At 40.0% G+C, this 13,006-nt stretch overlaps 1 protein-coding gene across 1 annotated transcript in view; it reads left to right on the forward strand.

Moving 5' to 3' along the window:
* The first annotated feature begins 434 nt into the window (after positions 1-434).
* Positions 435-13,006, forward strand: part of LOC136678798 (ATP-binding cassette sub-family C member 12-like) — a 29,188-nt gene continuing 16,616 nt past the window's right edge. The window contains exons 1-10 of the mRNA XM_066656936.1: positions 435-455; positions 5,834-5,901; positions 6,309-6,478; positions 6,802-6,948; positions 8,043-8,190; positions 8,637-8,873; positions 9,077-9,250; positions 9,940-10,087; positions 11,783-11,931; positions 12,571-12,678. Of these exons, the coding sequence (XP_066513033.1) occupies positions 5,839-5,901; positions 6,309-6,478; positions 6,802-6,948; positions 8,043-8,190; positions 8,637-8,873; positions 9,077-9,250; positions 9,940-10,087; positions 11,783-11,931; positions 12,571-12,678 (1,344 nt within the window). The 5' untranslated portion in view covers positions 435-455; positions 5,834-5,838. The remainder of the gene's footprint in view (positions 456-5,833; positions 5,902-6,308; positions 6,479-6,801; positions 6,949-8,042; positions 8,191-8,636; positions 8,874-9,076; positions 9,251-9,939; positions 10,088-11,782; positions 11,932-12,570; positions 12,679-13,006) is intronic.

Consider the following 13,006-nt stretch of genomic DNA (forward strand, 5'->3'; position numbering starts at 1 on the left):
GGAGGTGGAGCGGATTTGAATGTTGTCGGCCGTACTGCGAGAAGAGCGCCTAACCACTGGCATGGGTTGCCAGCTTTTCTGGGCTACAACCCACAGCTTGCAACTTTAAAGACCAGTAGAGGTCTTATAGGGACATGCCCACTGTAGAGTGGGTGGAAACCAGGTAGGGAGCATATTGATCCCCAGGGGAAGATAAAAGTGAACACACCCAGGTGAGTTCACTTTGACTAAATTTAAACTAGGGGAGGGCGGGAATCGTCTGGTGCGTTGCGGCCACTATTAGGAGAACTAGGTCTGGTAAGTTATGCGGGCTTATTGTTAGTAATATGCAGGTTTTTGAAATTTCAAGAGTTGGCAGAGCATATTTTAAGATATCTTTGTTTTTAGTGTACGTGTGCTGGTGGCTGGAGCAAATTATTTGAGAAGTGCCTGAAGCCCAGGCAGCTGAATTAACGGTAGGTCGCTGGTTTATTATTGCTCGCGCTGAGTGCAGCTGTTTTAAAATGGGGCCTATCCGGGAAGAGTTTCTTAGCTGCTGGTGAATGTGACCACTTTTGTGTAGGTTGGTGTGCAGTGACATTAGCAGCGGCTAACTGGTGCTGGGTTGACGCTGCTCGCATGTTCCTTAGGTTTCTTGTGCTCCCTACCGTTGTTGTTCGTCAGTGTCTATGTATCAGGCAGGTTGGACGGCGTTTGTGTTGCTTGGCTGCCGCCTACTGATACATTTTGTTACTACGGAACGTTGTCATGTCAATCATATTGACAACAGCAGTGTCTTATTATTATTTTATTTGGGTATGTCATTTAATATTGGGATACCATGATGATGGCATATGGCCTTACATGTATGAACATGTGTGGGTGTATTGGTATATGGTGTATTGTTTATTTATTTATTTATTTACTTATTATTAGTGTGTGTGTGTATGTATGTATCTTGTGTGTGTGTGTGTGTGTGTGTGTATGTATGTGTATATATATGTATGTATGGGTGTGTGTGGGCCATATGCTTAAGGTGACCTACTGGCGCTGTTGGCTATATTTATGATTGTGTATTTTATTATACTGAACTGTATTTTTGTGATTTGGTTATTATTCTTGTAGAATGGGGCTGCAGCCAGAAGCACTGCGGGCCACTGTTTTCTCTCCACTGTCTTTGTATTGTATTAGCTGAGCCACTTGTTACCGTTTTATAAATTCCATCCATCCATCCATTATCCACCGCTTATCCGGGTCTGGGTCGCGGGGGAAGCAGTCGGAGCAAAGAAACCCAGACCTCCCTCTCCCCAGCCACCGACTCTAGCTCCTCCGGGGGTATACCGAGGCGTTCCCAGGCCAGTCGAGACATATAGTCTCTCCAGCGTGTTCTTGGTCTGCCCTGGGGACTCCGCCCCGTTGGACATGCCCGTAACACCTCTCCAGGAAGGCGTCCAGGAGGCATCCGAACCAGATGCCCAAACCACCTCAGCTGGCTCCTCTCGACGTGGAGGAGCAGCGGCTCCACTCCGAGTCTCTCCCGGATGTCCGAGCTCCTAACCCTGTCTCTAAGGGAGAGTCCAGACATCCTGCGGAGAAAACTCATTTCAGCCAATGGTACCCGCGATCTCATTCTTTCGGTCACCACCCAAAGCTCGTGACCATAGGTGAGGGTTGGGACGTAGATTGAACGGTAAATCGAAAGCTTTGCTTTTTTGCTCAGCTCTCTCTTCACCACAACAGACCGGTACAGAGCCCGCATTACTGCTGACGCTGCACCGATCCGCCTGTCAATCTCACGCTCCATCTTTCCCTCACTCGTGAACAAGACCCCGAGGTATTTAAACTCCTCCACTTGAGGCAGGATCTCACTTCCAACCTGGAGAGAGCACTCCACCCTTTTCCGGCTGAGTACCATGGACTCGGACTTGGAGGTGCTGATCCTCATCCCTACCGCTTCACACTCGGCTGCAAACTGGTCCAGCAAGAGCTGGAGGTCCCGGCTCGATGAAGCCAACAAGACCACATTATCTGCAAAAAGCAGACATGGATTCCTGAGACCACCAAACAGGACACCCTCCGCCACTTGGCTACGCCGAGAAATTCTGTCCATAAAAATTGTGAACAGAACCGGTGACAACGGGCAGCCCTGACGGAGTCCAACTCCGACTGGAAACCAGTCGGACTTACTGCCAGCCATACGAACCAGACTCCTGCTCTGTTTGTACAGGGACTGGATAGCTCGTAACAAAGAGCCCAGTACCCCATACTCCCTGAGCACCCCCCACAGAATACCCCGAGGGACACGGTCGAATGCCTTCTCCAGATCCACAAAACACATGTAGACTGGTTGAGCAAACTCCCATGCACCCTCCAGGATCCTAGCGAGGGTAAAGAGCTGGTCCTGTGTTCCACGACCGGGGCGGAATCCGCATTGTTCCTCCTGGATCCGAGGTTCAACTATCGGTCGGACTCTCTTCTCCAGTACCCCCGCATAGACCTTACCGGGGACGCTGAGGAGTGTGATCCCCCTATAGTAGGAACACACCCTCCGATCCCCCTTTTTAAAAAGGGGAACCACCACCCTAGTCTGCCAGTCCAGAGGCACTGCCCCCTTTATAAATTGAAAGGTTTTATTAATACTGGTTTGGGCCTTGAGGCCGCTAGCTACAACACATTGTGATAACATATCATACGCCGTTTTTTGTGTAGTTGCACCCAGGAAGGTGCTTCTTGTTATTTTTAGTTTTCTTTGTTTTGTGGTCAAGGGATGGGTCACCCTAGGTGCACTGGTTGTGCCCTATTTGGGGTGGTTTACTGTGGTGGTGTCATCTTGCTTTTGGTGACTTCAGTTTGATATTGGTTTTGCATGGTAGTGTTATTGCCTATGTGACTAGTGTGCAAATTAATAAAGGGCTCTGTGGATTGGGCACTTCCTTGGCCACACTTTGTTGGTCTGTGATGTTACTTTGTGTTTTTATATATATATATATCAGCTTAAACCCCATACAGTTTTTTTAAGAGTATCTACAGTATTAAGTTTTCTTCCCTTAGTGCATTTTTCTAATTAACTGAAATAAAAATTTGAGACTTGACATTTTGATTGATACACGTGTGTTATATTCTGGCTCTCACACTCTTTCAGTTGAGTGGCCTAGCAAAACGTCCCCTTTCCTGTAATATAGGGGTGGTGTAGTCAATGTCTTAAATATCGTGATTGTGCACATTAGTGTCAGCCTTGGGTGTCCGGGGTGTGGTTTTACATTTGCCAACAGCCAACCCTGGCACACCAGCACAACACACACCACCAAGTCAGTGTTACTGCAGCACTGAGACTGATCCATCAGCCAAATCATATCTTCTTTGTGGGGGTCCTGACCATTGAAAAGCAGGGTGAAATTGGGATCAGAAAGTATACAGAAAAACTGGTGGACTACAGTCTGTAATTGTAAAACTACAAAGTGCTCCTGTATGTTCAGTGGAGCTGATAAAATGGACAATGAGTGTAGATACAAGGTAGCTGTTCCTAATCCAGTGATCGTTCAGACACAGTCGGGTGATAGGAATGATCTCTTCAGAGTTAGAGGATGAACCACTCAGATAATAATTTTATTATTACAGTCACTGTACACCAGTGATCCAGTCTGAGGATTAAAACTTGTTTATTAAAATGAAGCAATATGTATAAATGGTTGTATATAAAATGTGTTAAAAATCATATCATTGTTTTTAAACATTTTATATTAAGATGTATTGATAGTAAATTATTGTCCAGTCCAAATTCAAACATTGTTTTGAAGCATGACTAATCAGAATGTGGTTCAACACGGTTTACACTATTGTCACAGTAATAAATCATTATTTCCTAAGAGTCAGCTATGGCCCCTAACCTACTGCTTCCCCTACAAACTGTCAGCTATGTTAATATTTAACAGGGATGTCAAAGAAACATTGTGTTTACGGTGTGTGTGAAGTATTCATTAACTAATGAATGACGTTTTAATGCATAATATCCATTTATGGGGCTTTTATCTATATATTTCCATATACCACAGAGGCCATGGCTGAATTTGGAGCACTCAGCCAAAGCAAAACAAGAAAAATGATGGAATCTAACCCTCAAGGCATAATGCAAATTTGCATATGTAAATTCTGCTATAATTCTTTTTATAGTAATCTGATCAGTTCACACCACTGTTTTTCTGAATGGTTAATATTCACTGAATTGAATTTTGATGTTTTCCAAACATATTCAAATATTTGCATGGTTCAACATTAAATTCTTCCTTAGCTTTCCTGGGGCAAGTGATGTGAAACTGCACCAAACTGAGGTTATGACGCACTGAACAAATATTTGATTTAATATAATTTTTAATTTACAAATAAACTCAAAAGAACTTTCTCACGCCCAAGATCACAGTGATCTTTATAACAATATTGTGAAGGCTTTCTACATACTCCAGTTCTAAATCAGTCATCATGTTCTCCCACTAAACTTTTAAAATCACATGGTCTGCTGCAGATTTAGCAAACAGTAGCAAGACTGAGTGGTCAGGTTTAACTCTGTGACATGTCCAATTAAATTTTGAGCTCTGCTATTATGATTATATATTTTACTCACCCTGGGCATCGTAACAGTCATAAGTGATCAATGTTCCCTGCTGTGCTTATTATGTAATTAGTAGCAGTTATTAAATAATATAGAACAATAGAAACATGTTCAAAATTCATGTTTGGATTTTAATTTGATTTTGATTGTTTCACATGCTTAAAGAATACTGTGCTTTCAAGGAAGCTAATGTTTATATATATATATATATATATATATTTATTTATTTATTAGCCAATGATGTTACTTGTCTGCAGAAAAAATACAACATTCTTCAGTTTTGAAAACTGCTGGCATAAGACAGTACCATATAACTGCATTAAAACCTGGCCGCATGTTCGAATAGTTGGAGCCAGCTGATAAGGCTCATTTCCTTATCATTTTAAAGGCACTATATTGAAGTATGGCTGGTATAACAACCTGGTCACAAACTTTTACCCCTTTACCCAAAGCATCTCTGGTTTACAAGGGAATTATAGGGCAGTAAATAGGTTGTATGCTTGGGTGAGAGGTTGTAAGTGTTTTTGGCTGAGTGTAGGGGAGGTAGGTTTGGATTTAGAGTTCACGTGAAGATAGAGCAGGTGAAGAAGTTATCTTTGGTCAGTGACTAAAGCAAAGGCAGAACAACCAAACCAAGTTGCAGTGTGAATGCTATGAACAGTCCTTTCAACTTTCTCCCAGCAATGTTACTCAGTGCGTGTCTTCATGGTGAAGAACATTTTTTTTATCTTTTCTTTTTATGAACAGTTAAAAATTAAGCAAAAAGGGTAAATTATAGCTTAGGTTACAGTCAGTACTAGCATTAAAGGGAGCCAAAGACATTGACAATGACATAGGGAAACCTAACTGAGACCTCTGCTCTAGTTAACCTTTGAACCTCATAAAAATCTGTGCTGTCACTGTGCGTGAGGAAGGTGAAACAAGTTTCTGGTATCAAATAGAAGTTTTTAGAATTAATCTGATCTCAGGACTCCTCACTTCTCTTCCTTGCAAGAGACGAGCACAGGTATCCTTCTATATTCACACTTTACAATGCTTAAAATCAGGGCTTGTATAGACTGTTATATACTTTTGTGTCATATGTGAACTGTTGACTTTAGTAAAAGATACTAATGATATTTTACATATGTAAAAGGATATGTAATTTTTTATCTAGCAGTTTTTGAAATAACATTGTAAATCTTTGAGGATGACAACGTTTTCTTATTTACTTGTTTATGATCTTTCTTAAATTCTCATTTTATTTAGAAAAAATGAAAGCAAACAGTTTTTCACATCACTCCTCAGAAAATGACTATGTTAAAGGAGTATCCTTCGTAAGTAAACCAGGATCACTTATTACTCTTTCACTTGCTCTTTGAAGATGGGCAAGACTATATATTGTATTGCTATTGTGATGAGTTTTATTCAGGAGTCAACCAGCTTTACTGACTATGTAAAGGTCTCTTATGCGATCCACAATAAAGGGAGCATAATTTTGTGTCAAAGTATCATGTGTCATGAAATCAGCTGATGATTTTTTTTTTTTTAATGGTTTTTGGATTATATATTTGCCTCTATCTCTCTGATATGATCTTTCACTTTTGCACTTTACCTTTTCTCTCTCTCTCTCTCTCTCTTGTAATTCATATAATTGCCCATGCTATCTTCCATTTGTTACTCTTTTGTCTTTTGTTCTCCTTGTGTTTTCCCATGAACTTTCCTTTTCTGTCTCTTTTTGCAGACACGGAGAACAGAGAGCAATTCTTGGCAAACAGAGCCAAACATGACCATGAATTCATTTCCTGAAGGCCCTCCGGTTCCAGACTACAGGAATACAGAGCCCACTTCAAAACATTCAAACAAATATCATGTTAGCCTGAAGACCCTAATACCAGTACGCTTCAGCTCTGGGTGAGAAACCAATCATCCATTCTTGTCTGTTATAAGTTAAAAAAAATTATAGAAAAGATTTTTCTTTCTTCAGACAGTTTAATGTTGTTTGTAATACAACACAAACCACACAAGTCATCTTAAAGCAACCCTAATATCTAGCTAGTCGTTCCATTCTAAACCAGATTGGTGCGTTTTACAGTGGGATGATTGGAAGTGGAGACAGATGGTGGTGATTTTCTAATTTGTCTCTGCTGTTTTGGTTTATTTCTATGTAGAAGTGAAGTAATGGGTGTGTTGGAATGGTGTGTTCAAGATGTTTGATTTTCTTTGAACCTCTGCAGCTCAAACCCTATGGATGATGCAGGGTTCTTCTCCTTCACTTCGTTTTCATGGATGACTCCCATGATGTGGAGGCTTTATAGAAATCATCTGGACATGAGCTCTATCAGCCTGTCTCCTCATGACGGAGCCCACACCAATGTGGAAAGGTATGCCAAAAGATTAACCCTTTAAACTGTAGGCTTATTATAAATGTATATAAGTATACAGTTATGTGTCATTGTACAATGCACAACTATCCATCCATCCATCCATCCATTATCTGTAACCGCTTATCCAATTTAGGGTCGCGGGGGGTCCAGAGCCTACCTGGAATCATTGGGCGCAAGGCGGGAATACACCCTGGAGGGGACGCCAGTCCTTCACAGGGCAACACAGACACACACACACATTCACTCACACCTACGGACACTTTCGAGTCGCCAATCCACCTGCAACGTGTGTTTTTGGACTGTGGAAACCGGAGCACCCGGAGGAAACCCACGCGGACACGGGGAGAACACACCAACTCCTCACAGACAGTCACCCGGAGCGGGAATCGAACCCACAACCTCCAGGCCCCTGGAGCTGTGTGACTGCGACACTACCTGCTGCGCCACCGTGCCGCCCAATGCACAACTAAGTGTGTCTTTCACATATAACCTATCCATGGCAGTGAACACACACACTCACATTAGTGCACTGTGGGCAATGAAGAGACACCCAGAGCGGCGGGTGTCCAAGGAGCAGTTGGGGGTTAGCTGGCTTGCTTATGGGCACCTCAACTATGGATTGAGTTAGGAGGATGGTGCAGTTCCTTCACTCCTATCACCCACTATTTTCCTGCCAGTCATGGTCCTTACCAGCCACTTTCCAGGGCTAAGACTCCTAAGTCCTCTTTTCTAACCATTAGACCATGGCGGCATAATTATTATTTAATAACACTATTACGACTTCATATCCAAAGTGTTTTTTGCCTCGAGTCCAGTGATTCTGTGTAGACTTCATGCCTACTGCATGATCAAGATGAAGTGGTTACAGATGTATGTATGAATGAAAGAGTGAAAGAAGGAACTAATGAAGTGAAGATTTTTCAGCAAAAGGTACAGAATATGTAAGTTAAGTCATAGCCTGAGGAACTGAAGAGCGAGCTCACATGAACCTAAGGGTGGGATACATTTTAGAGAATTGAAAACTTTTCAGTATTTATTTTTTTTTTGTTATTGTTTGGAAGATGTACAACTGTGTGTGTATGTGTTTGCAGGTTCAAAAGGATCTGGGAAGAGGAGGTGGAACGTAAAGGCATTGAAAAAGCCTCATTGTCCTCAGTAGTGATGCGTTTTCAACGAACACGGCTCATAGTATCGTTCTTTATCTCTGTTCTCTTCGCATTTGCAGTGTTCATTGGGCCGGTACATACTTTTCTTTCTCTCATTGCCGTTCACGCTGTCCCAGAGAGATACTTTGTAAAACCAGGCATAAGTTGAGCTAGTGGCACAAAATTGTAATAGACTTCTCAGAATAGGGAAAGACAGGTTTACAAACATAAAAATGTTGCCAGAATATAGAATTTTTTGAAACACAATTTGGGGAAGCTGTTTATTGTTTTGGGAGATCTCAAATTAATTTTGTTAATTAGGTCAATAAGAACTGTTTTTTGTGAATTTTATTCTGAACAAGTATTTATGTTCTGAAGAATGAGAGTTGTAGCAAATAATGAATTCATCATTGCAATCACATTGTAATGTTAGTGTGGGAGCATGAGATCTACCCTAGTTTAAACTTTGGAGCTGATGCATAAAATTTGAGTTGAGTCTCTGCCAAAGGAACAGCTGTGCAAATAAATTGTGTTCTTCAGTCTATTTTAGTTCATGAGATCCTGCGCTATGCTGAAGACCCTGACTCCTCTACACTGCTGCATGGCCTGGGACTCTGCGTTGCCCTGTTCATCTCTGAGTTCTCTAAAGCTTTCTTCGCATCGCTCCTCTGGGCTGTGAACCTGCGCACAGCCATCCGACTGAAAGGAGCCTTCAGCACAATGGCTTTCTATAAAATCATCTCCCTCCGAACACTCAGCGGTATCACTGTAGGAGAGGTAGTCATGATTGCTTCATTTTCTAACTGTTTGATTAATTGTTGATTTGGAAGATTGTCTCACTTTTTAACTGAACTGTTATTTTGAATGTTTATATTTTGTGAGACCAAATAACATGAACAATTACACTTCCCTTCAGAATTATAAGTTTTTATTGAAACTCTGTTCAATTAACACTGCCTGTGTTTAACTCTGTTTCTCAGATGATCAACATGTTGACAAATGATGGATATCGTATGTTTGAGGCAGTGCTTTTTGGCACATTTCTTCTGTGTATTCCTGTACTGCTCATTGTGTGTGTAATCTATGCTTGCTACATTCTGGGCTACACAGCACTCATAGGGGTCATGACCTACTTTATTTTTATACCTATACAGGTGAGTTATTGATTTCTTTAACACATCACTATATGTAACGAACTGTTTGTGTGTGCTCTGCTTTATATGGGTGGAGTGAAATATTTAGGTTGCACTGATATTTGTGGAAGAATATGGGGCATGTAATTACTATAAATGCCACTTTTTATTATTTATTTTTTTAAAGGGTTTTTTGGGTAAGACTTATTATATTCACCTACCATTTTGCATTGCTCTGAATAAGAGAGTCTGCTAAAGAGTATGCTATATGTATAATTGTTCTTAACCTTTTTATTCAGATTTCAACTTAATAAATCCCTTAAAAATGCTGTAAGATTTTTTTTTTTTTTTTTTGGTTTTGAAAGCATGTAGGACTAGAAAGAAGTCTGTTATTCACCTATATACTATAACTATATTCCTATATACTAAAACAAACATAATTTAGCCATGTTAATGTGAGGTGACAGTTGTACATTATCTAGCAGCATGTGCACAGTTTGGTTTTACTTTGATTTTTGTCTTGTGCTGTCATACAAACTTATAAGAAGATGTAGCTCTTAATATAATGCTAGTTCTTGTTTCTGTCATACAAGGAATGCAAAATCTGTGTATTTTGATGATGCTGACATTTTTCGTTCATATCCTTAGGAAAATATTTTTGCCAAATGCAACTGTAAGAATCTAAAATAAAATATTATTTTTGTATGCAGTTTTTTGTTGCCAGGCTGATTAACATATTGCGGAGACGGGCTATCTCTGTAACGGACAAGCGTGTTCGCACCATGAATGAAGTTTTGACTTGCATCAAACTCATTAAAATGTATGCATGGGAGGAGTGCTTTGAAAAGAAAATCACAGGTACAGACTTACACTTAGTAAACATGAGCTGTAACATTGTAAATTCTGACTCGTCATATATTTAACGACCCCGCCCCCCCCTCCTCCAATGTAAGTTCAGTTTTTAAATTTAGCTGTTATCATGTTCATGTAGTGTTTCATATGCTAAATCACATATCCGGTAAATAAGTATTCAGTGAAACGGATATTTAAGGTGTAAATTTTCCCCTCTGGGAAATATTTTATAAATATGCAATGTCAGTGAACAGAGATGAGTTTGTTAGTGAGCATTGTGGGACTTTCATTACAAATTATTTCAGAGTTAACGGTTCCATTTGAGAATGCAGTAGACGAAGCATTCGAAAGGAAAAAGCTGAAGTACACAGACTTGGTGGCTGAGGTGAGGGAATGTGGGTGGCAAGCACATGTTAGACCAGTGGAAATGGGTCTTAGAGGATTTGTAGCCAAATCTGCCACATCCGTGCTTGTGCATTTCAGCAATAGGGGCTGGAAACTAAGGGCGCTGTGAAGGAGTTATCAGAAACAGCTGAAAGGTCTAGTCAGTGGTTCTGGATAAGGAGAGCACAGGTTACTTGGGGAAATGCACTGTAAAGATGCTATGGGGGTTGTTGGTGATGAAGCATGTAAAGTTCACATGCAACTGGTGGCACTGAGCATGCATTAACGGTGCCAGTGGGGCTAAGTACAGCCTTAGTCACTAGGGAAGCCAGTGTGGATTTATGGTTTTTGATGATAAAGTGTAAGGACGGACTGTAAAACTGGCTTGGAAGGGGGTGGTCTGGGATGCCTGGCATTTCAGTGTTGAGACTTCTGGAGGTGTTGTGGGCTTAATTCAGTGAAAGACCAATGAGATGACATGCCTACCAGATGACCCCTGTGAAGTCCTAGTGATACAGTGGCTGGTTTGGGTACTCATAGGCTGGGCTCAATGAGTAACTGTAGTTGTTAAGGGTGGCTGGTTGCTGATCAGATCTTAAACAGCTACAGCAACCTTAGTGTTGGTGTGCGATTCAACAGGAATTTTGGTGGCTGCAGGTAGGAAGAGTGTGTCGGTTTTTATTTATTTATTTATTTTATTTTTTATTTTTTTGCAGTCATGTAGCATCATTAATAAAATTTCCAATACTCATAATGCATTGTCAGTTTTATGATGCCAACTATCACAAATCACTATCATAATGCTACATCTATTGATAGAGTATTATGTGACACAATTATCATATTTATAAAATGTATTGCAGATCTATTCTTAGGCTTAAGGCAACTGAGTGTTTAAGTAAGTAACAGCTGAGTGTTTGAGTGAGTATTAAGCATAGTGTGCTTTTGCTGTTGGATTCTGCCTTTGTTTCTTGTGGAGAAAACTACTTGCTACTTTAAACTCATGATCTGTATGATGAGTGCACATTCTACAAGCACTCTGGTTATTTTGGCCACAGGTTTATAGTTCACTCTTGTTGTAAATGCATCAATTGTAAATGGCTCAGCTGCCTCCTCTCACATTATTGTATCGTCTATCCCTGCATATGTCTAAAAAGAAAAAAAGTCAAGCATCCGTGTTTTTCCCCAGGGCTTTATAGATCTTCCATAAGATTTTTATAAGAAAAATGTATTTGGTATAAAAATATTATTCTGTATTCTTATATGGTTGCATCACGTCTTTCTCTCTCTCACACACACTTTCTCCTTTCTCTCTAGACATTAGGAAGAAAGAAAAGTCTCTGTTGGAGAAAGCGGGGTATGTTCAGAGTATAAATTCCTCTCTAATTGCAGTAGTTCCCACTCTGGCCACTATCCTCACCTTCATCGTGCACACAGCTGTTAGACTCCCTCTTGAGCCCTCCACAGTGAGTATCAGCTAAATAATCCCCTTATATGCAAAGCACTGTCCATTTTGGTGTACTTCTGTCCTTCTCGTATTATGCAACATACAAAATTCACATTACACCCTCAGAAAAAAAGGTAAGGTAGAGGTGCATTATTGGTCACTAATGGTAAATGTAAGTGTACTCTTAAAAGTACAACAGTGGTGTTAAAGTCCAGCTGTGTTCCATAAAGATACATTACATTCTCTTCTCCAGAAGGATGGTGAATATTTGTAATCTTTCATTATGTAAAATAAAAGAACATAATGAAAATCCTGGAGATGAAATGGGGCATATGAAATCAACACAATTTTACATTATAATATTCTCATAGAATAAAGTACAATTACGTTCCTTAACTGAAGATAGAGGTGTATCCTTGAAGGCATCACCACAGTGAAAGTTTTTTTCTGAAAGTGTACATGATTCCCAGAAAAACTCCTAACTTTATATGTGCATAATATGATTGTTCTGAATGAAAATTTACCAGGCTTTTTAACTACACTTTTATTTATCAGAAATGCAATGTCTTCAGGAAACTTATACTTATGTTATGATGCTGTTTCTGTACAGTTTGGCTGTTACTGTCTATAGAATCTGACCTTCATTCTGTATCTCTAGGCATATACTGTCATTGCTGTGTTTAACGCAATGCGGATGTCTATGGGGCTCCTTCCATTCTCTGTAAAATCCATGGCTGAAGCTAAAGTGGCCTTAGCTCGACTAAAGGTTTGAATGTTGTTCCTTATGTGGGTTTGACAAATGTTATTCTCTGCTTTTATCTCAGCTATGACAATCTCACTCTAAACGAAAAGTCTCATATATCCTGCCCACAAAGTTCCATCCAGGTAGACGTTCAAAATGGCCCTAACAAAAAAATATATAAGGGTACAAAAAATTAATACTATTCAATATAATCTGAACAAACAAAAACTCCAAAAAATATAATGTTCATATCCATAATATGTAATTGAGTAACATCTTTAAAAAGTAAATATTATTAATAATAATAATACTGATAAGGATGGAGCATATGAATAGCACTGGAGCATATTCT

The sequence above is a fragment of the Hoplias malabaricus genome, chromosome Y, assembly GCF_029633855.1.
Source record: "Hoplias malabaricus isolate fHopMal1 chromosome Y, fHopMal1.hap1, whole genome shotgun sequence".
Taxonomy (NCBI): domain Eukaryota; kingdom Metazoa; phylum Chordata; class Actinopteri; order Characiformes; family Erythrinidae; genus Hoplias; species Hoplias malabaricus.